Source organism: Pelodiscus sinensis, chromosome 2 (genome assembly GCF_052426305.1).
Source record: "Pelodiscus sinensis isolate ZL-2025 chromosome 2, ASM5242630v1, whole genome shotgun sequence".
Classification (NCBI taxonomy): Eukaryota; Metazoa; Chordata; order Testudines; family Trionychidae; genus Pelodiscus; species Pelodiscus sinensis.
Window position 1 is genome coordinate 59,638,728 of NC_143053.1, and position 25,814 is coordinate 59,664,541.

The 25,814-nt window shown below is 44.2% G+C and overlaps 1 protein-coding gene across 13 annotated transcripts in view; it reads right to left on the minus strand.

The window, feature by feature from the left end:
- The window catches only part of CSPP1 (centrosome and spindle pole associated protein 1), a 169,251-nt gene that overhangs the window by 138,247 nt on the left and 5,190 nt on the right, over window positions 1–25,814 (minus strand). For all 13 annotated transcript variants that reach the window (XR_016348751.1, XR_016348750.1, XR_016348748.1 and 10 more), the window contains exons 2-3: window positions 22,151–22,262; window positions 12,032–12,128 (exon numbers count right to left, since the gene is read on the minus strand). Coding sequence is in view for 7 of the 13 variants with exons in the window: in XM_075920582.2 (XP_075776697.2) it covers window positions 12,032–12,128; window positions 22,151–22,252 (199 nt within the window). In the remaining 6 variants the exon portion in view is untranslated. The remainder of the gene's footprint in view (window positions 1–12,031; window positions 12,129–22,150; window positions 22,263–25,814) is intronic.

Below are 25,814 nucleotides of genomic sequence, written 5' to 3' on the forward strand. Positions count from 1 at the left end.
TAATATAATAACATTTAACATTCCTGTGGTGGGAAGAACACCTCAGCAGCCCAGCACTCTGGCATTTAATTTCAGAAAGGGGAACTATGCAAAAATGAGGAAGTTAGTTAAACAGAAATTAAAAGGTACAGTGACTAAAGTAAAATCCCTGCAAGCTACGAGGACACTTTTCAAAGACACCATACTAGAAGCCCAACTTAAATGTATACCCCAAATTAAAAAACTTAGTGGAAGAACTAAAAAAGAGCCACCATGGCTTAACAAGCATGTAAAAGAAGCAGTCAGAGATAAAAAGACAACTTTTAAAAAGTGGAAGTCAAATCCTAGTGAGGTAAATAGAAAGAAGCATAAACACTGCCAAATTAAGTGTAAAAATGTAATAAGAAAAGCCAAAAAGGAGTTTGAAGAACAGCTAGCCAAAAACTCAAAAGGTAATAATAAAATGTTTTTTAAGTACATCAGAAGCAGGAAGCCTGCTGAAAAACCCGTGGGGCTCCTGGATGATCAAGATAAAAAAGGAGCACTTAAAGATGATAAAAAGTCATTGACGAGCAACTAAATGAATTCTTTGCTTCAGTGTTTACGGCTGAGGATGTTAGGGAGATTCCCAAACCTGACCAGCCCTTTGTAGGTGATAAATCTAAGGACTTGTCACAGATTGAAGTGTCATTTAGAAGAAGTTTTGGAATTAATTGATAAACTTAACAGTAACGAGTCACCGGGACCAAATGGCATTCACACAAGAGTTCTGAAAGAACTCAAATGTGAAACTGTGGAACTATTAACTATGGTTTGTAACCTCTCCTTTAAATCAGCTTCTGTACCCAATGACTGGAAGATAGCTAATATAACGTCAATATTTAAAAGAGGCTCTAGAGGCGATCCCAGCAATTACAGACTGGTAAGTCTAACGTCAGTACCGGGCAAATTAGTTGAAACAATAGTAAACAATAGAATTGTCAGACACATAGAAGGACATAAATTGTTGGGCAAAAGTCAACATGGTTTCTGCAAAGGGAAATCATGTCTTACTAGTCTATTAGAGTTCTTTGAAGGAGTCAACAAACATGTGGACAAGGGGGATCCAGTAGATATAGTGTACTTGGATTTGCAGAAAGCCTTTGACAAGGTCCCTCACCAAAGGCTCTTATGTAAATTAAGATGCCATGGGATAAAAGAGAAGATCCTTTCATGGACTGAGAACTGGTTTAAAGACAGGAAACAAAGGGTAGGAATAAATTGTAAATGTTCAGAACGGAGAGGGGTAACTAGTGTTGTTCCCCAAGGGTCAGTCCTAGGACCAATCCTATTCAACTTATTCATAAATGATCTGGAGAAAGGAGTAAACTGTGAGGTGGCAAAGTTTGCAGACGATACTAAACTGCTCAAGGTAGTTAAGACCAAAGCAGACTGTGAAGAACTTCAAAAAGATCTCACAAAACTAGGTGACAACAAAATGGCAAATGAAATTTAATGTGGATAAATGTAAAGTCATGCACATTGGAAAAAATAACTCCAACTATACGTATAATATGATGGGAGCTCATTTAGCTACAACAAATCAGGAAAGAGATCTTGGAGTTATCGTGGATAGTTCTCTGAAGACAACCATGCAGTGTGCAGCAGCAGTCAAAAAAGCAAACAGGATGTTAGGAATCATTAAAAAAGGGATAGAGAATAAGACAGAGAATATCTTATTGCCCTTATATAAATCCATGGTACGCCCACATCTGGAATACAGCATACAGATGTGGTCTCATCTCAAAAAAGATATACTGGCATTAGAAAAGGTTCAGAGAAGGGCAACTAAAATGATTAGAGGTTTGTGTGACTGGGGATCCAACCCCCGCACTGACAGCGGCCCAGAGCCAGCGGGCCGTGGCATGGGTGGAGCAGCCAGCACGGGGCGAGAGAACGCACCCGGGGACACCGTACATGCACACCCTCCCCCAGGGCCAAGCCGGCGGGCGTTAGGACTCGGGGACGCGGGGCCGAGCCAGGGGGGCGGAGGCAAGCCGGGAGGAGCAGATAAGGGAGGAGGAAAAAGCGGGGGAGAGAGAGCAGGGTCTGGTGTCGCTCTCAACCCCCCTTCCACCCGTCAGACTGAGGAAGTGGCGACCACACCAGGGACGTGGAGCCAGGGGACCCGAGCACTGGGAGCCACCAGGATTGACGGGGCAGCGGACCATGGAGGCTGGGGTGGATGGCGGCCGGAGGAGGAGGACAAACAGACGGACGCCGGGCCTCCAAAGAGACTCCCCAGGAACACGGACGCAAGCCACCAGAAGGATTGAGGGCCCGTGCTGCAGGAGCAGACGAAAGGTGGACCGAGGGGGAGGGCGCATGGGGAAAAAGGGGCTGCAAGCCCGCGGGGCCCCCACCCCAGGGTGGGGGGGAACACTCCCGGTCCCCAGGACTCAGCTACAGTTTGGAACGGGTCCCATATGAGGAAAGTTTAAAGAGATTAGCACTTTTCAGCATGGAAAAGAAGAGACTAAGGGGGGATATGATAGAGGTATATAAAATCATGAGTGGTGTGAAGAAAGTGAATAAGGAAAAGTTATTTACTTGTTCCCATAATATAAGAACTAGGAGCCACCAAATTAAACTAATGGGCAGCAGGTTTAAAGAAAAAAAAAAAGGAAATTCTTCACACAACACATAGTCAATCTGTGGAACTAACAGGGTTTAAAAGAGAACTATATAAATTCATGGAAGTTAAGTCCATTAATGGCTATTAGCCAGTATAGGTAAGGAATGGTGTCCCTAGACTCTGTTTGTCAGAGGGTGGAGATGGATGGCAGGAGAGAGATTGCTTGATCAGTACCTGTTTATTCACTCCTTCTGGGACATCTGGCATTGGCCACTGTCGGCAGACAGGGTACTGAGCTGGATGGACCTTTGGTCTGACCCAGTATGGCCATTCTTACATTGTTTACTCAATACATTTTTGAACATAATGGACAAACTTTGAACTAATAAAGAAATTAATTATAAAAAATTAGTACACAGTTACATCTTTAAGTGTATTTAAACAAACTTTTACAAATATAGTGTATTATTTTACATGTAATTTTTGACGTTATTAAAGTGTGATTGTACTGACTAGTGACTAACACACTGCTAAATGCTCAAAAGAGCAGAGAAGGAAAGAAACCTCCTCTCCCCCCCCCCCCAGTGCAATTTAAAGCAACCTCAGGGCTGTTCTAGATGACATCAATTTTATCATGGTTCCACAGGCCATAAATACATTCTCAGAAGACACAGAGGCATGACATAGAGCTGATTATGTCAGCTGTTGCACGGTTTTGTTTCTCATTTAAGACAGCTTTCAGGACACTAATGTACATTGGTACAAAATATATTCACTTTATTTCATTTTTTTAAACAATCTGAGGGACTGTTATAGTAATAAGGCACTTCAGGTCATATGGTATATAGATCTCACTACTTCTGTGCCTCTAATCTGCATGAAGCATGACAACAGCAATGACATGCACTATGTCATAACTTATTCCTTTATGACATGCAAGGTGGCCGATTCCACTATGGTCTGACATTATTTCACTTTCCTTTTCTGGACTAGAAGCATTTCTGGTATCTTATGAAGACTCCACACTTCCTTTTTAGAGTCTCCTTGCTTTTTGACCACCCCTGGAATAACCACTTCCACAGATAGCACTCTCATGCTAGATCTTCCCTCTGTGGTTCCATCAGAGACCACATTCAGGGAGCCCAGTACCCCTGTCATGGCAGAGAAGATTTCTACTGAAGGACAGATTTTGCTTCAGCCCTTAATCAGGAAGCTGAGTTCCTTATGAATTGAATGAATGTATATAAACATCAAATTTGATGACCCAGTTCAGTATCTGGAACATGAATAATTTGATCTTGCTAGTTCAATTATTTAAAATATTTTATTAAATATAGCTGATTTTTAATGATCTATTTGGAGGAAAATTAGGAGGGAGGTAAACATCAAGCAAGACACAAAAATGAGATCCTAAAATCAGTGTATTGCCCAGCTGTTGAACAGAAAAGAGTAGATTCTGAGCTTCACAAGTACAGATCAACGTCATTGTTCTCCATAAAACCAGAAGTAACCTGCATGATCTTCAGTGGAATTATTCCAAATTTACGTAGGTATGAGAGATCAGAATATAGCCCAAATGATCTGTTATGCCACATACAGCGAAAACAATAATACTGTAAGCAGAACATACTTTTATTGCACTGTCTTTGGGGCCATTTTTTTCAAACGTATCATACATAACAATTAAAGGTTTAGAAAATGTGACCTATTGGAGAAGACTGAAAGAACTGGGTTTGTTTACTCTGGAAAAGAGATGAATGAGAGGGGACGTACAGTTTTCAAGTACTTAAAAGGTTGTTACAAGGAGAAGGGAGAAAAATTATTTTTCTTAACTTCTGATGATAGGACAAGAAGAAATGGGCTTAATTTGCAGCTAGGGTGGTTTAGGTTGGACATTAGGGGAAAAAATCCTAACTGTCAGGGTAGTTAACCACTAGAATAAACTGCCAAGGGAGACTGTGGAATCATTGGAGATTTTAAAGAACAGGTTAGACAAACACCTGCAGGGATAGTCTTAATGGTGCTTGGTACTGCTGTAAGAGGAGGAAACTGGGTATGACAACCTCTCACAGTCCCTTCCAGTATTATGATACTATAAATATAACTTCTGATCATGCTGAAACATGAAATTATTAAACTGAGTTGTACCTTTTCACCCCACTACTTGGGTTGCATTCTTTTTCTGACAAAAAAACCAACAGCTATTGTGTCACTACTTACTAGAACATTAAAATAATGCCAATATATGGTCATTTAGGAATTTCACTAGTTATCACTATACTGTACAGTGTGGGCATGAAAATAGACTTCAGATCCCCCTGGATTAAAACACTCAAAGCCCTAGATACTTAAAACATAAAATCTTTACTAGCTCTTATTAGTAGTGTCCTCTGACAGATGAGCAGTTCTTAATCTATTCAATGACACATGTATTAGTCACTTCATCATAGCACATTAACAGCTCATATTACTAATACATTTAATGAAACTGAAAGGGGCTTGTCGTAGGCATAGGGATGAAGAGAAAATCCTTAGTCCACCAGTACTATTTTCCTTTAGGTTTCTACTGATAAATCCATAAAACATTAATGATTATAGTAAACTACCTTATTGAACAACAACAAAAGTGGCAAAAAATCTGAGGCACGTACTTATTCATGTGATGTCTTCCACCCAAGTTTATCCTGGATGACTTCTAGTGGCAATCAGCTCTTAATTGTCTTTTTAGGTCATTTCTAGTGATGTCATTTCACGTAAAGTAACATTAATGACAATACTACATAGCCCTCTGTTTTAAAATGTAGGCAAGATGTTTTATTTTTCTTTTTAACCTCTCTTAATACTATGAATAATATAAAGTCAACACACGATTAAACAGACCATATTTTTATATACAAGCCTTCCTACTCCTACATAAATTCAGGCCCTATTTAAATCAATGGAATTTTTAGCATTAACTTCAATAGGGCCAGGAATTCACTTAAAAAAATCAATTCAATCAATCACATTTCTGGAGTCATCACAATTTTTTGATGGTTATTTTTTTTCCCTGCTGAAATGGTAACAGTACCTATAGAAAATTAAATATAAAATAATTTATTCACTAGTTAATGTAATATGAAGCTGAGGAGAGGCATAGAAGATAGTCATTCCTCAGCTCTACTTTTTCTGTATGCATTGTAACTCACTTGTCTGCCATCAGTGTTCCCTTTAAGATGCCACAGGTGTTTAATCAGCCCTGGCCAGTCAGAGGCACAGAGCTCTGTGAATGAGCTGACCAATCTGATGGGGCTGATTAATCACCTGTGAAGCTGTGCTGCCTTGCAACTTAGAAAAAATACTCACTGTCATGTCTATTATGTATCATATATATTCTCAGAGCAAGGACCTGTCTTAAGTGTTTCTGTGAAGCCTCTAGTAGAGTCATGTCAAACACGCAGCCCAATCAGATTTTTTTGCAGCCCACGACTACATCTTTATAAATTTTCTAAGTGCGGCCCGCCCGGATACACTGTTTACAGGGGTGGCCAACCCACAGTTCTCGAGCCGCATGCGGCTCTTTAATTAAAGAAATGCAGCTCCTGCTGGTTCTGAGCCACATGTCCAGACTGCACATGGCCGGCTGCTCTGCGCACAGGTCCCAGCACCTGTTCACGGCCGGCCTTTCTGTGCACACGTCCCAGCACCTGGAGGAAGAAGCACATTGTGGCGGTGGCAGCGGCTCTAGGACCCAGGCACTAGGTTAGAGGGGGGGGGGGGAAGGGATGGGCTGGGAGTGCCTGGCTCTGGGGGAGGGGTGAGGCATTGGGTTAGAGCAGGGGGGGCTGAAGCACCTTAAACTCAAAGTCTTCATGGATGCAAATAACAATTTTACACATAAAATGATTGTAATATATTCAAACAAGACATGAAAAAATATTATGAAATATGCCTAAAACATAATCTATAATAATAAATAATTATGACTTTCCAATAGAAGTACATTTTCTCTGGTGGCCCTGAAAGCTATCAGTTTTCGTTTGTGAGGCCCTCAATAGGCTTTGAGTTTGACATGCCTGCTCTAGTACATTTAAGGCTGCTACAAAATACTTAGCACTTATCTTCTGAACATGTGAGTGAAATGAAAGCAATTGTGTTACATCTACAAAACACTTTAAAAACATCAATCCTCACAACATTTCTGAGATGGAGGTATCACCAGCCTCATTTTATGGATTAGAAAACTGAGGGAAGAGGGGTTAAGTGATTTCCAAAGCCACAAAAAACAGTTTGTGCTACAGCCAGGATTAGAAATCCCACTTATTATATGAGTTAGTATTTGAAATATACAGCATATTTTTCAATCTTACTATATATTTTAAACGTGTGTCTGTCTGTATGTCCGTCTGTGAATCCGTTTGTTCAAGAACTCTTCCTAAACGGTAAGAGCTAGAACCACCACATTTGGTTTGCATCTTATCTGAACTTAAAGTAAGGACAGGGTTTGGTTCTGCCAGGGTAATGGGATGTGTGTGAAATGTGACTGTTTAGTATCAAACAGAAAGGGAGGAGTGGGAGAGTAGGGACAATTAAACTCACACATGACCACAAAAGGCAGCAAGCTGGGGGGCAGCAAACTGGGGGGCCAGGAATGACCACGGGGGGCTGCTTTTGGCCAGTAGCACCCACCACCCCAAGCTGTCCCTAGGGCAAAGCCAGGGGCACACGTGTTACCGCATTCCCCATCCCGGGGGAGAAGTTAGTGGCCTGGGGTGCAGAGCACCCCCCCATTTTGTTCTGGCCCTGGGAGAAGCCGGAGAGTAGGGTCTGCAGCCCCTGCCGCCCCAGGGAGAAGCTGGTGTCCACCCCTACCCTCTGTCCTGAGCCCTCCACCCCATCCCCTCAGCCCCCCTTCCTTCCAACCCCCTGCCCTGAACCCCTCCTAATCCCCCAACCCTGACTCTCACCCCCCACTCACCCACAGCCTTCTCCTGCCCTAAGCTCCTCATATCCACATGCCCCGGCTCTAACTCCTGTACCTCTCTGCACCCCCATCGCCAACCCCCTGCCCTGAAAGACCTGAGCAATGCCAAGTAAGTCTTCTAGTACTAAATATAGGTGCCATTTAGGAAGCTTAACTTGCCTTTAGAAACCAACAAACCCAATTATATGACTACATCTTGAACCACTTCCTTTAGCATTATCTTGACAAGATACTTATTCCATGAAGCCACCACTGCCTATTAGACTGTGATGCACTTTAGAAATATCATTTTTTTTTCATTTTGAAACTAAAAATATCCTTGCAGTTTTTTGGAGTTATCAACTGCACACATTTTTTAAAAAGCCACACACACTAGAAATTAACACTGATAGCAGTGCCATCTGCTGGTTCAGCTGACATTAACATGCATCACTAAATAAATTTTGCAGTTTACATTCTATATTTCAAAGAAGCAATTTCACATGATTTTACTAAGACACACACACACACACAAAAAACAGAAAATGACAATAGCAGCATTGTTTCCCTGAAAGGAGCTGGAGAAAGGACATCTACACATTTTTTTACCAAGGCTTCAGGGTCTCCTCCAATTTTCCATGCTCATTCAGTCTTAATCTCTCGGCACATTTGTTGTCATATTTACAGAAAAGATGTTAAATTGCGGTTAATTGACTAGTCGAGTAGTCGATGGAATTTCCATCGACTAGTCGATAGGCACTTCTACATTTCAAAGGAGGAATGTGGAAGAGCCCCTGATGGAGCTCTGCTACATTTCAAAGGAGGAATGCAGAACTCCGTGTGCAGCCCAGGGCCAGCGGGAAGTCCCCCTGACACCGGGCTGCATGCAGGTGTGCTTACTTTGAAATGTACAAGAGTCCCTGGGGAGCTCTTGTGCATTTCAAAGCCATGGAGCCCGGGGTCAGCAGGGGACTCTCCAGCTAATCCTGGGCTCCATGGCACTGCCCCTTTGAAATGCCAACCCAGCACCTAAACAAGGGATAGACTGTTTAAAAAAACCCACAAAGAGCAATACCAGCAGCTGATGGGACAATGCACTTTGAAATGTCTTACCACAGGCAAAGTTAGGGGGCCCATACACAATGCAAAATGAATATGTTCTAAACCAGTTTAAAAAACACAGTCACATGCAAATGAAGGCCTCTAGCAAGGGTGAAATTGTTAGCTTTGCAATGCTTAATAACTCACATTTGGCAACATAAGTATTGCTGATCTTCAAAAAAAGCACCAAAAAGCACCAAATTATGTTTATGCTGACACCCTCTGTTGACATAACATAGCCACATCATTAGCTCCCCCATTGACAGAAAGAGCAAAGGTGGGCATGCATCCATTAGTGCCTGGTGTCACCTTCAGTCGCTAGACACTGTGGGAATGCACAACGTAGCACTAGGCATTTTAGGAACATGAAAAAGGTCCCCATCAGCTACCTCTTTGCTTCCCAATCCTACTGGAGCTTCCATATTACTTTCATTTCAGGTTACTTGCCATTTTAAACAATGGCAGTCCTTACTGCACACTCCACCATCTGCTGTGAGAAATCATGGATCCCAAACTTCTCTCCCATGTATTCTTCAATGTACTTAGGACATCATGCATTGTGGCAGGGCTACTTATACACTCAATAGCAGAGGGAGAAGACTTCAATGTGGGAAAGAGATGCATTTCTGTTTACATTGCTGCAGAGTAGCAGAGTTCAAACCGCTGGCCAGCGTGGTTCATCAGGCATTGTGGGAAATATTCTGAAGTTCAAAAAATGTAAAAAAAAAAAAAAAATCACCACACTACATCGGTGGTCATCAGCAGGTCGATCGCGATTGACTGGTCGATCACAAGGCCTCGACCAGTCGATCGCGAGAAGTCCTGTCCGCCCCGTCCCCATTTCCCTCCCACCCCCCAGCACTACCTACCTCAAGTGAAAATGGAGGTAGTGTCGGCTTCCCGGGGATGGACAGAAGTCCCGCAGCTTAGCGCTAATTCCAGCGAATCCGGAAGTGCGCTACCTGCTCTGCTGGGTGTACTGTGGGAGGGAGCATCGGCTCCCTGCACTGCACAGGAGGGGTGAGTCAGCCTCGGGGGAGACGCGCATGGGGTTTCCCAGCGCGCGTGGGGGGGTCGGCCCCGGGGGAGGCATGCGAGGGACTTCCCTGTGCCGCGGGGGAGGGGGTTTCGGCCCTGGGGCAGGCATGTGCTGGTGTCCCTCGGGGGGGGGAGGGGGAGAGATCCTGGGAGGAGGCAGATGCAGGAGACTCTCTGCCTCCACTGGCTCCCCAGCCCCCACTCCCCTATCCCCAGCTACAGAACACTGTCCCCACTCTCCTCCCCACTCCCCGAACGCTGTCCCCACTCCCGTCCCCAGCCACAGAATTATGTCCCCACGCTCCTGTCCCCAGCTACAGAATTCTGTCTCCACTCCTCTGTTCCCAGCTACAGAACTCTATCGCTATTTCTGTCCCCACTCCCTAAACTCTGTCCCCACTGGCACCCTGTCCCCTACTGCAAACCTATCCCCACTGGCACTCTGTCCCCTGCTGCAGAACCCTGTCCTCTGCCCTCCCAGCACCCTGTTCCCTCTCTCCTGCTCCCAGCCACAGAACTCTGTCCCCATAAAATGTGTAATTATAAATGCTTCATTTTAGATTTAAATAGCATGAATAAAAAACAGACCATTTATTTCATAACTATAAATACGTGATTTTAATTTTATATATCGCATAATTTAAAAATAAACTGTTTATCAGAGTGTGTAAGTAAGGGTTGGGGATAGCAAGTGATAGACAGAAGGAGAATAGAGACGGTGGGGCTTCAAGGAAGGGGCAGGGCTTCAAGGAAGTGGCGGGGTAGTAGATCTTCGCCTATTCTGAGATTTAAAAAGTGATCTTGGGTGTAAAAAGGATGGAGACCACTGCACTATATGATTGTTGATAGTAAAGGAAAGGGGAGAGTCAAAAAACCCTTCAAGAGGTAGAAGTTTGTCACAAAAACTGGTTGTTTGTCATGACTTCTGTCACATGCAATGTGCACACACTCTGGGTTTTGTCACCAAAAATGTTTTTTTAGCAACAAAACTTGCCAGTGTAGACAAGCACTTAGTATTAAACAGATGATATACACTAGGGGTGCGGAACCTCACACCTGGGGGCCAGATGCAGCCTCCAGCTTACCTGGATTCAGCCCCTAAGGCTCAGAGTCGTCGTCCCCCTCCCAGCATTGGGGAGCCCATGCTGGCACTCCAGCCCCCTGCCACGGGCTGGAGCACTCAAAATCTACTAGCCTGTGCCCTCCTAAGCTGTGGTATGCAAGGGAAATGTGGGAAGTGTCTTTCTCCTGCCCAGTCAGGGGCCATGTCAGTAAGAGTTTCTTTGGTTTTTTGGTTTTTTTTGGGGGGAGGGGGGGCTTGCTTCTCACTTGTTGCATGCAGCCCTCGACTGATTTTTCTGTGGGTCAGCACACACACAAACTATAACCAAGATTTTCACACTTTAAGTACCAAAATGTAGGCTCTTAAACAAATATACTAATTTTCAAAATAATGAGCACCCTCCACTGTCAACATCTTAGGTGTAAGGCACTTACAACTTCCATTTTTGAAAATCAAGTCATTTGTTTAAGAGTCTACATGTTGACTTAAGAACAGTTATGCCCCCAAATTTTAAAGTCTTGGCCCATGTTTGAAGTCAACCATGTTACAAAGTTAGCTAAAACTGTAATATGGAAAAGGAATAATTGATCATGTTAGGCTGGGAAGATATTATTTAAATAACATGAGATACAGCTTGTTCACAGAGATTAAGTGTTTCCTTTGTTAGCTGCTCTTGCCATCCCAAAGAGTGAGATATTGCAGTTCCAAGTCTGACAGCCATCAAGATGGCCTTTCTCTTTTTTTAGGCTTCTCAAGAAATGTAGTCTATTTGTTTTGAGTTCCTATTAGCCATGCCATGGAGTCTGACAGAAAAAGCCTTCTCACCTTTCTGACTCCAAGCACAAATGCAGAACTTCTTGCAGGAAGCTGAAGAGAAAATGCACCTGAAATACTACCCCAACATACAATTTTGTTCCAACAATCATGCACAAAATGAAGACAGACACAAATCCTCTATCAAAGATTGCACAATTTACATTAGCACAAGACACAAAAAAAACCTCTGTGTAAGCTTGAAAGTTTGTCTCTTTCACAAAAATAGAAGTTGGCCCAATAGAAGATATTACCTCAACCACCTTGTTTCTAGAAAAAAAAAAAAGTAAAGTTAAACTTAAAGGACAAATGCAACATCAAAAAACTCAAGCCGTTTAAAAGGTTATAAAAGCTAAATACCTGAATTACAGTGGTGCTCCTATAATTCATCTTTTTGCCTAAACTACACAAATATCTCTAAGAGAGTTAAGATGCTATCAAGGCCTAAAAAAATAATCTGTATATTAACGACATATCGTACCTAGAAGATAGGTCTGTTGACTGTTAGGTGGTATATTTTCTTTAGCCATGGATATTAACACTTTGCTGGTCTCAGAAAGCTTCTCTGCACCTTTGCTCTGAAAAGAAAAAAAAAGCGTGTGTTTTGCAAGAATAGACAAGAAAATAGCCATAAGATATTGAACCATTTAGCTTTTGAATGGAAAACAGAGGTTTGGGGGTTTTTTTTAATACATGATGTATTTCACTGATTTTAAAAATTACTGTACTACATTTGATCTCCAACAGAAGTTTAAATTAGTTGTGTGCTCCCAGGGTTTTCATAGCTTACCCATGTTAAGCATGTCTCCCAAAAGATCTGATCCACTTAACTTGGTACCAAGGTAAGCCAGCTACTAAATCAGTGGTTTTCAACCATTTTTCTTTTGCAGAGCCCTAAAAAAATTTGAATGGTGTTGTGGACCCCTTTGGAAATTGTAAAACATAGTCTGTGAACCCCCAAGACAACAGACTGAAAACCAGGTTGCTAAATTATTCTTTGGGCATGGTGGGTCACAGTTAGAGCATTGTCTTTGTAAGCCCACACCCACCTGAACAGTTCAACAGAGATGACTCATTCATCTCACCTCACTCTGTGTAACTGCTCTGAACTAGGGATGTTAAATATCAGTTAAATGAATAGTCAATTAACCTCATGAATTCTTATCAGTTACTCAACTATTCTATAGTCCCAGGGGTGAGGCTGGCACCCAGTGCACTGCAGCTCCACTCTCGAGGAGCCCCCTTTCACTCCACATTGCTGCCTCCCTAACAGAAGTAGCAGTATGGGGTGCCAGGTGGGAGCTGGTCTACAAGGGGAGACAGTTTAAAAACCGGCTTCCCTCATGGACCAACTGTCTGTCCAGAGGCAGGGCTGAGCTCCCAGACCCAGCACATGCTGGAACTGAGCTGGGTTGCCTGCCTACACTTTAAATGCAGAGCTACAGTGGGGGTAGCTCCCAGGCCAGGTGTGAGCCAGGACTGACCCGGGCTGCTGGCCAGCCTGATAAAAAATTTACTGTTGGTGGAGGAGGGAAAATGAGTGTAGCTTTTGCTTATCGGTTAATCAACATACTATTACATCTCTACTCTGAACCAGTATCACTAACTCCAAGTATTCAAAAATCTGGAGTAAAGGCCTCGAAAACCATCAGATTAATGGGGGGAAATAACCATTTGTGATTCTTTTTATTTGCTGTCTGTTTACTAAAATTGCTATAATATATAAACATAAACAGTTATTACATAGTCCTATAGCTCTGCAGGGAACTAGATGGCCTTTCAAGGTTTCTTCCAATCCTCAAATTCTATACAGCTTTAGGCTTCATTGGAATTGTGTTTTCAGGTTCTTCTCCCCCATCCTTGATAGCTAGAAATGTTGTGGGGGTTTTTAAATGAAATCTGAGATTCTCCTGTAAACTCAGGATTCAAGGAGCTGACAGTCCAAGGAAAACACTAAATACTGTGAGGTATTCATAATGAATAGCCTTGGAAGCATCTTAGAGGCGAACAAAAAATATAGATGGTATACTGATACCACCATGAAAGCTCATGATACCATCTACATTTTTGTTAGTCTCTAAGGGTATGTCTAGACTTGCACCCTCTTTCGAGAGAGGGGTGCAAATGAAAACATTTGAAATTGCAAATGAAGCCAGGATTTAAATATCCTGCACATCATTTGCATATTTGCGTTATGGCACTATTTCAAAATAGTGCTATTTTCAAAATAACAGACGCTGTTAAGACATGGTTATTTCTAGAGAAAACCCCTCTCTCGAAATAACTGATAAACTTCATTGTATGAAGAATAAGGGTTATTTCAAGAGAAGGGTTTTCTCTCGAAATAACCGCGTCTTAACAGCGACTGTTATTTCAAAATAGCGCCATAACGCAAATATGCAAATGAAGCAAGGGATATTTAAATCCCAGCTTCATTTGCAATTTCACATATCTTCATTTGCATCTCTCTCTCGAAAGAGGGTGCAAGTGTAGACATACTCTAAGGCAGGGGTAGGCAATAATTTTTGAAGGGGGGGGCCACTTCACAAATTTCGGAAGTGGCCACAGGCCAGCCCAGAAGGGGTGGGACCTCCAGCAGAGTTGAGAGCTACCCTACCAGGAGCTTTGCTTGGCCTGGGGTTCCTGTCCCCTGATCTCTAGCCAATGGAAGGGAGCTGGAGCAGAGGGGAGGGTACCAGGTGCTAGCTTTCTCCCAGAGTTGTCTGGGATGGAGGCTTAGATTTCATATAACAGAACACAGCTTCTGGCCTCACTGCTAATCTGTTGTCCGGCAGCTGCACAAGCCCTTTGAATAGAAGCAGCTGAAAGGGCTCGTGCCTCCAAGCAGCTCCCAGGCAACAGGCCAGAGAGGCAGAGCTGTGAGCTCTATTCAATTGCTTCTGTTTAAAGGGATTGTGCCTCCCAGGTGGTTGCCAGGCAATGCAGCCACTCAGCAGGTGAGCCCTTTCAAGAGACAGTTGAAAGGGCTCCCATCTCTGGCTCCCTCATAACACTCTGGTGCTGTGAGCCTTTTTAAGTGCTTCTATTTAAGGGGCTAGCGCCTTCTCTGTGCCTGTCAGGCAACGTGTTGCCTAGCAACCATGGGGAACACGAGCGCCCTTTAAATAGAAACAGCTGAAAGGGCAGGCAGCTCCCCACACCTCTAGCACGTTGCCTGAGATGTGTGATTCCTTTCAGCTATTTATATTTAAAGGGCTCTCGTGTTCCCCGCAGCTGCTAGGCAATGCTGCCTGATGGGCGCAGGGAAGGCATAAAAGCCCTTTAAATTGAAGCACTTAAAAGGGCTAAGGGTGGGGCCTGGAACTGCTTCGTTGGCCAGATAAAAGCCTTAGTGGGCCAGATCCGGCCCACTGAGAGGTTTGGGCCCACCCCTGCTCCAAGGTGCTGCAAGATTATTCATTATTTTGTAAGTCTTTTTGGCAACAACATTAGGGAGACAGATGAATGCCTGCCTTCTTCTCTCAGCAACCTGAAAATAAAGCTACTATATAGAATCAATAGGTGACTGGGCAAAAAAAAAACAGCAAATGAATTTTAATGTTAATTAATGCAAAGTAATATGCACATTGGAAAAAATAATCCCAACTAAGGATGTAAAAGACTAGTCCCCAGCTGACCCTGGGTTCCACGGGACTCTTGTGCATTTCAAAGCAGGCATCTGCGTGCAGCCAGGAGTCAACGGGACTGCCTGCTGGCCCTGGGCTGTACGCCGATTTCCACATTCCTCCTCTGAAATTGATAAGAGCCCCTAGTAGGGGGGTAGTGAAACACTGGAATTTCACTAAGAGGGTGGTGAAGCACTGGAAGGGGTTACCTAGGGAGGTGGTGGAATCTCCATCCCTAGAAGTTTTTAAGTCCTGGCTTGACAAAGCCCTGGCTGGGATGATTTAGCTGGGATTGGTCCTGCAGGGGCTTGGTGCACGTAACAAAATTGTTTCTGCACGTGGATAATCTGTGGCAGGCATAGGACCAAGGGGTTCAGAGTGTGGGAGGGGGCTCAGGGATAGGGAGGATGAGTTGAGGCTGGAGAGGAGGTATTTGGAGTAGAGGAGGGGCCTCCAGGCTGGGACCAAGTGGTTTATAGTGAGGAAGCAGGCTCAGTGAGGAAGCAGGCAACTGGTGTGAGGGTGTGGGCTCTGGGAGAAGTTAGAGTGCAGAAGGAGGCTCTAGGTTGGGATGGGGGTGTCCAAGAGGGAGCTAAGGTGGTGGAGCTGGCTCAGGACTAGGGCTGTGGGTTGGGGTGCGGAGTTTTGGAGCGAATTAGGGGCCTGCAGGAGGAGGCTCAGACCTGGGGTGCACGATCTGGGAGAGGGGTCAAAGGCTGGAGTGTGGAGCTCTTACTAGGGATGTTAAATTGCATTTAATCAACTAATCAACTTGTCGATTAGTCGATCAATGGGGTTAGCTCCTGGCCCTAAGAGCTAACCACACTGTGGCTCTGCCTTTTAAATGTATTAAGAGCTGGCAGGCTCTTAATACATTTAAAAGACTGAAGTACAGTGGGAGGGACCAGGCGTGAGCCAGGACAGCTGATTTCCAGGTCACGCCTGGTTGTTCTCACTGCACTTCAGCCTTTTGAATGCATTAAGAGCCTAATGGCTCTTAATACATTTAAAAAGCAGAGGTGCAGCATCTGGGACTGGGTGCGAGCAGGGAATCAGCTCTGATTGAGGCAGCAAGGGGAGGGAAGCAACTAGTTGAGTCACTACTCGACTATCAGATAAGCTTATGCTTATCAGATAGTCCACTTGTCGCTTACATCCCTAGCTCTTACTTGGGCAGCTCCTCTTTGTTGGGAGGAGGGAATATGTGGCTCCATGTGGCCCAAGAAGCTCCCAGTGGCCAGGATTCCCAGCAAACAGAAGCTGGGGGCAGGAGGGCAGAGCCTCCAGACAAGGGCAGTGCAAGGACAGAGATTCCCAGGGCTCAGGGCAATGCAGCTTCAGTCAGGGATGGGGCGGGGAGGAAAAGGAATGACAGAGTGCAGCACCACCTGACATCCTCCCCACCAGGAAGCACTGGCCCAGAACACAGGGACTTTACACGCTGCAGCCTTAGCTTAGGGCCTTAGGTTGCAGCCTTTTCTTAATGTGGCCATGCTGCTGCAGTCAAATAGTGATAGAAATGTAGCCGTGTTAGTCTGGGGTAGTTGAAGCAAAATGCAGGACAATGTAGCACTTTAAAGACTAACAAGATAGTTTATTAGATGATGAGCTTTCGTGGGCCAGACCCACTTCCTCAGATCAAAAAGGTTTTGATCTGAGGAAGTGGGTCTGGCCCACGAAAGCTCATCATCTAATAAACCATCTTGTTAGTCTTTAAAGTGCTACATTGTCCTGCATTTTGCTGCAGTCAAAGTGCATCTTTCCCTCTAGCCATGGCAGCTCCATGAGCAGCAGCCCTGAGCTATGCAGCCACACAGTCAGAGGGAATCCTGGTATCAACCTTATTAAGAATTTCTCTGATTAGCAACTCCTCATCTTACATTCCAAAGGAGATAGGCAAGTCCCATAGCCAGTTGGGCTTTGTAAGACAGAATTCAAAAATGCACATACACACACAAAATGCTGACTAACCAAACTCTTCTCTTTGTGAAGGACACGATTCAGGATAGCTAGAATATAGGAATGCATAAAACTCTCTCTATGTAAGTACTTCCATTACTAAGCAAATTAAAGGTAATCTACAAAATTATAAATGTTTATAGTTTGAGTATTATATACTTAATTCTAAAACAGATTAAGGGATATGCCAGCCCAAGTTTTTTAAGAGAACCTTCTCCTACATATAGCTTCAGTATCAAATCACATTATATGCACCAATGAACAATGATGGAGGTAGCAAGGCTGTCAACAAGGTAAGAAAAATCATTTCTTTTCCAACCCTTTTCAAAATAATGTATATGGAAACTTTTGAACAATATTAATGGGAAAACATTTACTGGACCTTCTCCCATAGATAGGTGCATGTTCCAGCTCACTGTTTCTCAACCTTTTCTTATAAAGTACCCCTTTTTACAAAAAAGTATAAGTACCACAATTTTCAGACACCAATTTTTTTTCTACCATTACAACACATTTATTTAAACAACTTAATTGTAGCCAGGCGGGTGATGAAATTTTTGGCTTTAAAAAATACAAAAATAATCAAACACAGTAAAACTTAAAACAAAAATTCAGTTTTCTCCAAATTTCAGTTGTGTTGACGTACCCCCCAGACTTCTCTCGAGTATCCCTAAGGGTACTCGTACCACTTACTGAGTAACACTGTTCCAGCTCATATCATCAGACGGACGCATTTCTAAGAACCAGTTCAGTCCTACTCTTGAAAACACAAGCATGTGCATAACTTTATTCATTGACTTCAGTGGGCCGTCTCACATGAGACTACTCATGTGAGTAAAATTACACATATACTTATGTAAGCAGGGGCTGAACCACTGCTTGTTATCAGCCAGCTAAGAGGAGGGAGCTGCTCTGGGGGTGGGTGTGCTCACTCCAATTGTTTAGCTCTGCAAAATAATTAACTGTTAACTGTTGATATGTAAAGACAGCTCATGCCCGGAGGGGGAAGGAATCTGAGGTGTGGTTATGTAAATCCAACTCAGTCAGGGCTAATGGAGGATCAGTGTTGGAATGGAATGTGGTGTATTGTAAATAATTTGGGGCTGTTGTGGAGGTCACAAATCATGCTACCCCTAGATGTGGGAACCGTAAAACATGACATCAGTGCTTGCAGGAGAGACACCATCACTGTAAAAGGTCTCCGAGGAACAAACCTCCCCCCTTCCAGAGTTGAGTGAACAGAGTTGGTGGGGGAAGGGCTAAAGGGCTTGGGTCAGCCTGCTTCATGCCTGCCAGAGGTGAGCTGTAAGACTGGTCCAACCTGCCTCTTTCCCCCTTTTGTTTTAAGGACAGACTTGAAGTAGACTCCATGAGGAGTCTTTTTGCCAGTCCGGTGGAAGCTGGAATCTTTTGCCAGTCTAGGTGATGGCTAAAGAGCTGAAATCACTGGTTTGGCCGGGAGACAGACCTATTGCAGCCAGTGGAGTGGCTGGTGGGAATGATCGGCGGGTGGAAATGATCGGCAGCAGGCGACCAGTGGAGCAGCCGGTGGGAACGGCCAGCGGACGGCCAGCAAAGCAACCAGTGGAGTGGAACAAGACAGCTGTTGGAGCATGGTGGAGTGACTTGTGGTAAAGGCTGCAGCAGGATCATACGGAGAGGTGGCGCCGTCAGCCTTGGACCACATAAGGTGCCCCTATCAACTCCCCTGCCCCCCTTTCCACCCAGGTTGGGAGGTAGAACGCTGCAGGTGAACTTTTAAACTCTGACCAGGGACAGAGACTTTTGGGGTGTCGGACGCTGGGAGATTTTGGGCTGCTGGACTCCAGAGACTCTTGGGGTGTTGGACTTTGCTCATGGTTTGGGCTATGAACTCTGTGGTATTTTCCCAAGTTAATGCCATATGACTTCTCTCTCTATTTCATTAAATATTTCTTTTCTACACTCAGACTCTGCGTTCGCGAGTGGGGAAACACTGCCTCTCAGAGGCGCCCATGGGTGTGTGAATTTCCCAGGCTACTGGGTGGGGGCTCGAGCTGGTTCTATGTGAGATGGACCCCTAGATATTGAACCCGGCCCTGGTTGCTGCCAGGCCTACCGGGCAGAAGGTTACACTTAAGTATTTGCAAGACTGGGATCTTTATGTAAGATCTTGTAAGAACAAGAAATGAATACAGGCAGTCCCCGGGTTATGTCAGTCCGAATGAAGTCGGACCCCTAGTTATGACCGGAGGGGGGCGCTTCCCTCCGGCGGCGCGGGGGCCGCGCTTCCCCCCCAGCAGACCAGGGAGACGCGGAGCTAGCACCCCCCCCCCCCCCAGCAGACCAGGGAGACGCGGAGCGGCTTTTCTTGCCGCGGAGGACACGGGCAGCGGGACCACTGAGACGTGCCACGGTCCCGCCGCCCGCGTCCTCCGCGGCGAGAAAAGCCGCTCCGCGTCTCCCTGGTCTGCTGGGGGGGGTCGCAGCTATTGTGCCCTCCCCCCCCTACAGACCAGGCTTTTCTCACCGACGCCTGGGGTAGAGCAGCCGGGGGGTTGCCGGGTTGGTCCCACAGCGCCGAGGTGCGGCGCTACTGGACCAACCCAGCAGCACCCCAGCTGCTCTGCCCCAGGCATCCCCAAGTCAGCCACTGCTGAAACTGACCAGCGGCTGACTACAGGAAGCCCGAGGCAGAGCTGCTCTGCCCCGGACTTCCTGGAATCAGCCACTGATCAGTTTCAGCAGGGGCTGACTTGGGGACACCTGGGGTAGAGCAGCTGGGGTGCTGCCGGGTTGGTCCAGTAGCGCCGAGGAGTGGCACTGCGGGACCAACCCAGCAGCACCCCAGCTGCTCTGCCCCAGGCGTCCCCAAGAGCAGCTGGGGTGCTGCCGGGTTGGTCCCGCCGCGCCAAGGGTCGGCGCTACCAGACCAATCCAGCAGCACTCCAGCTGCTCTGCCCCAGGCATGTCCGATTCAGCTGCTGCTGGTCAGTTTCAACAGCGGCTGAATCTGGACGCCAGTTCGGACTTACATAGAAATTCAACTTAAGAACAAACCTACGGTCCCTATCTTGTACGTAACCCGGGGACTGCCTGTATTTGATACCTCAGAGTCTCAATGCTGCAATGCTAAATACAAATTGACAAAGGGTGGTTTCTCTATTTTGAAATAATTCTGAAGTATTGTTTAAATGAAAAAGTTATTGAATAAATAGTGACAATCCCTTATTGCTATCATGTGAATAAAAATACAGCAAATAAATTTCACATGGCAAAAACATTAACAAAGTTTACCTATGACCATAGTTTTAAATAAAACCAAAAAATTGACATTGTTTTATGTCTTATTTATTTAGGAGCACACTATATACTCAAATAATCCTGGTAATAATGAACAAACCATCAGGTTAAAAAGCCTAATGGTTTAGTGTTCTTATCTGTAGTACAAATGGGACCCAATCAAATTCACAGCCATAAACAATGCATCACAAACTGAAATCTGTTGCATGCTTTAACTTTTGCATGCCTTAACCCTATACTATACATAAATCATAGAATACTAGGACTAGGAGGGACCTTGAGAGGTCATCGAGTCCAATCCCCAGCCCTCCTGGAGGACCCAGTACTGTCTAGACCATCCCTGATAAACATTTATCTAACCTGCTCTTAAATATCTCCAGAAATGGAGATTCCACAACCTCCCTAGGCAATTTATTCCAGTGTTTAACCACCCTGACAGTTAGGAACTTTTTCCTAATGGCAAACCTAAAATAAAGCCCTACATAATCATGTAGATATCCCCTTTTTATCTGTGGATAACTGCGTCCATGTAGATGTGGATATCAGTGGCTCATTTTAGCAGATACTGACATGGATACACATTTTGTATCTAAAACCGTGCAGATCTGCGGGAATCCACACCTGTGGACGTAGATCCTGTTAGCCACAGCTCATTTTTGCAGATATGGATATGGATACAAATTTTGTATCCACGCAGAGCTCTAACTATATAGATTTCATGGGAGAGATCAGCGTTTCTCAAATTGGGGGTCCTAACCGAAAAGGCAGTTTCAGGAGAGTCACCCGTTACTTTGGGGGGGGGGGGGCCCACAGTATTGCCACCCTTACTTCTGGGTTGTCATTTGAGCTGGGTGACTGGAGAGTGATGGCTACTGGCCGGGCACCCAGCTCTGAAGGCCACACCCACACAATCAACAGCAGAAGCAAGGGTGAAAATACCATACCACAGTTACTTCTGCACAGCTGCTAGCAGCAACTCAGTCTTCAGAGCTGGCTTTGGCTTTTGGCCAAAAGCCACTGCTCTCTGGCTGTCCAGCCATGAAGGCAACATTACCACCTGCAGTAGTGCCAAAGTGACAAGTAGCAGTACCAGTTGCAACCTTTTCCCCACAATTCCTTTTATGATCAGGTGCCCCACCATTAAGATACCATGACATTTCAGATTTAAATAGCTGAAGTCACAAAATTTACAATTTTTAAAATCCTATGACCATGACATTGACCAAAATGGACCTCGAATTTGGAAGGGCCCTAGATATGAATAGTACCTTCTGAATTGAGCATACAAAAAAATTGTGCTTATTTGTTTATCCTTCATCTAGTGTTTATTTTTTGCATTGCCCAAGCTTGGATAATGAAAACAGACTAATTTATTTCCAGGCAATTTCTCTTTAAGTATTGCTCTCCTGCATGAGAACTTCAATGTTTACCATGTTTGTGTTAACAGAAATAACTGCTTCCATTTGAATTTAGAAATGCCATGAAAATTTATTTTGGTCTTCACATTTGTGAATGTCTATTTAAAATTAAATGGGTAGGAAAGGGCAAGTTTGATCTGACAAAATCACTATAAGAACAGATGCAGAAAGACATTAGAAATTGTTTTACAACAGGCAACTCAGTCATAAAATACCCTTATAAAAAAGAAACTCTTATGTGCAAACTAGCAGGAGACAAGCCAAGATTTCAACAATAAAACTGTTTGAATTAGATAAATAATGTAGTAATCTTACCCTTATCTCCATGTAGGGAGGATCATTTTCAAGTTCTGCTTTGTCTTGTGCCAGTTTGGTCTTTTGATCTTCAATAAACTGGTCTAAATCATTTGTCATCATTTCTTTAATTCTAGGAAAGATACATATAATTCAACAAATATGGTTCCTATTCAGTATCAGTTTAAGTGATGATAAATTTCTGCTATCAATAGCCTTAATTAAAGTTTGACACAGTAATTCACTGACTAATCTGCCTAAGAGGTGCAAACTTTTTAATAGATTATTAAATTAAAATACACCCTTATCCTTAGCGATATCTGACCTAAACTTTTGCAACCTTTATATTTCTCTTTAGAGAGAAATTAAAAGATTCCAAAAGACAAACACAATAATTTTCCAAATACAAATTATTTTATTCTCTTAATATTTTTGTTTAACAAAATAATTCAGTCCAGTAAGAGAATACAGAGCAGCTCCTAAATATGAGATTTTCAACTGCTCGAATCTCTGAAAAGATTAGTTAGCACCAGTTAAATTAGCAATTTAAATTGGGAATGAGATCAGAGGAATGCTATGTCCTCCAACATTTTCCATCTATAGACAGAGGAGAGAAAAATAGCAACAGGATTACTAGTCAATATGATGCAAAAGGGTAGGGAATGAGGCCCATTATAGAGCTTATAGTTGATCTGATGTGTTGTAATTGTATTGTGTTCCAATAATTGATTATTTTATGAGTAATGAAATTTCAGGTCACTACTGCTGCTTTAAATCTCAATCCTGCAAACACTTACAAACACTATTAACTTCAAGTGCATGCATAAATGTTTGCAGGTTTGGGACCTTAATACATTCAATAAGCGAAGTGTTAATTTTTTAAAAGATTGTTACTAGTTTCACAAAAGTAGCTATATAACTTAGTACCTTATGAACCCTTAGTCCCAAGAAAGTCAGTTGAACAACTTGAATGAGTGTTTGTGGGATTTGACCTCAAGTGAGGCCTATTAATTCCCTTTTTTCATACTTTGCTTTTATTTAGATATCATAAAATAAGTTTTGTAGATCAAGACACAGCTGCCAATTACATCTCCTCCTCTCCCCCCTCTCCCCCCACACCAGTGTCTGTCTTGTCTGGTTAGTTATAAGCTCTTCAGAGAAGGGACCTTCTCTTACTTCATGCTGGTACAATGTCTAATACATGGCAGCCCTGATCTCAGGTGGATCTTCTACGCAGGGATGCTGGAACATTTATTAAAGTGGTAGTGCACACAGATGTTGAACCAGGCAGTAAAATATAATGGAAACCACTTCAAGCCAGGGGGTGCACAAGCACCTCCACACACTAATTCCAGCACCTATGCCTTTAGCTCGGGGTGGGTAAACTACAGCCCGCAGGCTGCTCCATACTGTTGGACATTTTAATATGGGCCTTGAGCTCCCACTAGGGAGCAGAGTTGGGAGCTTGCCTTGCTCTGCTCTGCACATGCAGCAGCTCCACACAGCTCCCAGAAGCAGGAGCAGCCAGGAGGCTCTGCATCCTACCCCTGCCCCAGTTGGTGGCTCCGCAGCTCCCACTGGTGGGGAACCACAGCTAATGGGAGTTGCAGGAGCGGTGGCTGCAGATGGGCTAGTGTGCAGAGCTGTGTGGCCCCACCTCACCTTGGAAGCCGGAGAGGGGATGGGGCTGCTGCTTCCAGGAGCCACTGCAGGTAAGCACTGCCCAGATTCTGCACTCAAGGCCCCCCTCTGCACCTAATTCACATTCCAGCCCTTATCCCACTCCCACCCCCCAAACCCCTCTATCCCAGTTCAGCACACCCTCCTGTACCCCAAATTCCTCATCCCAACTCCCCCAGAGTCTGCATCCCCAGCCAGAGACCTCCCCATGTCCCCCAATCTCCTAGCCTAGCCGAGAGCCCCCTCCCACCCTCCAAAACCCTCGGTCCCAGCTTGGAGAACCCTCCTGCGCCCTGAACTCCTCATTTCTGGCCCCACCTCAGAGCCTGCACACCTAGTTGGAGCTCCCACGCTCCTCCTGCACTCCAACCCCCAATTTTGTGAGCATTCATAGCCCTCTATACAGTTTCCATCATGAGATGTGGCCCTCGGATCAAAAAGTTCGCCCATCTTTCATCTAGGTACTATTATATACTAGGGATGTGATCGACTAGTCAACTATCCAATAAACAAACGCTTATCGGATAGTTGACACACTAGTTGACTAGTTGCTTCCACCCCCCTTGCTGCCTCTATCAGAAAGAGGCAGCAAGAGGGTGGAAGGGGGTGGAGTGCTTCAAAGTGGCAGCGCCGCATGGAACCCAGGACCAGCTGGGGACTCCTCCACTGACCCTGGGCTCCATGCAGTGCTGCCACTTTGAAATGCTGCGGGGAGCACGGGGCCACATGCCCCGTGCTCCCCGCAGGACTTTCGCTTTTGAAGTGTAGCAACAGTTCTGGAGCTGTTGCAACACTTCAAAGGTGGAGGCGCCCTTATCAGCTAATCAAATAGTTGATGCAAAGTGCATCAACTATTCATTTAGATGATTAATCTAAATTTAACATCCCTATTATATACAAGTTCAAATAGGTCACATTCATGACAATGAAGTTACAGGTGAGATGCATTTGGCCCAATGGTTAGAGGTTAGTAAATTCTTCAATATGATATTAAATAATATAAACTAAACATTTGATATCTAAATAAAAGGAAAATATAAAAAGCCAATAATCAGACCACACAAAGGCGAAATCCTGCTAATATTTACCCATGCAAGTAGCTGCAATGACTTTGTTGGGAATAAGAGTTGATAAGGTTAAGTCTAGAGAGAGAACAACATAAACGATACTTCACACCGAGGTGATAATTACAGCTCCAAATCCTTCAAACATTATTCTTTAATTGTAATTACTTTAGTAGCCACTGAAATCAAAGAAGCCACTTGAGTCAGTAAAATTAACCACATGGGTAAGTGCTTGAAATGTCTGGGCCTAAATATAAATTGCACAGAATTCACTTGGTAAGCTTGTTGATTATACTATACTTAGGGGAGAGAGAGAAAATGAATATACACCCTCTCCCACAGTCAACAGGGGGACATAACACAGTAATCTGAAGGAAGGATTGGGGATGCAAGAGCACATGCTTCAAGAAAGAGATTGCCCCCCGACATCCACCATCTTCCCACTAGCAGAGACAAGAGACCAGGTTAGCTGCTTGGCTCTCTCACCCTGTCCATCCTTAGATAAAAAAAAGTGAGCTGAATTCTATGGGTGGGCCTAAACAGGTTCACCCCAAAGCACTGGTGACAAAGTGGGAGCCCTTTAACCCTGCAGTGCACCCAATTAAATGCCTGGTATGTCAGAATTGGTAAAGGAGATATAGTACCCCTTCCCTGTTTTAAATAAATCAAGCTGTGACTTGCCACTTACATCCATTCCACATTCAGAACCTACAAATCAGTGGATATCCTACTTTATATCTGCGGATGCAGATATTCACAAACAATGTATCAGATGCAGATACAAGACTCTACCCATGTGTCCATCATTTTATGTGTCTGCACATCCAGACCAAAGGGCTAAGAGACTTTAAAAAAGAGCAAAGCTTAATAGGATAAGATGCAATATGGATATACAAAAACATGTTTGGAGAGAAAAATATGAAATGAGAAAGCCTCCTGCA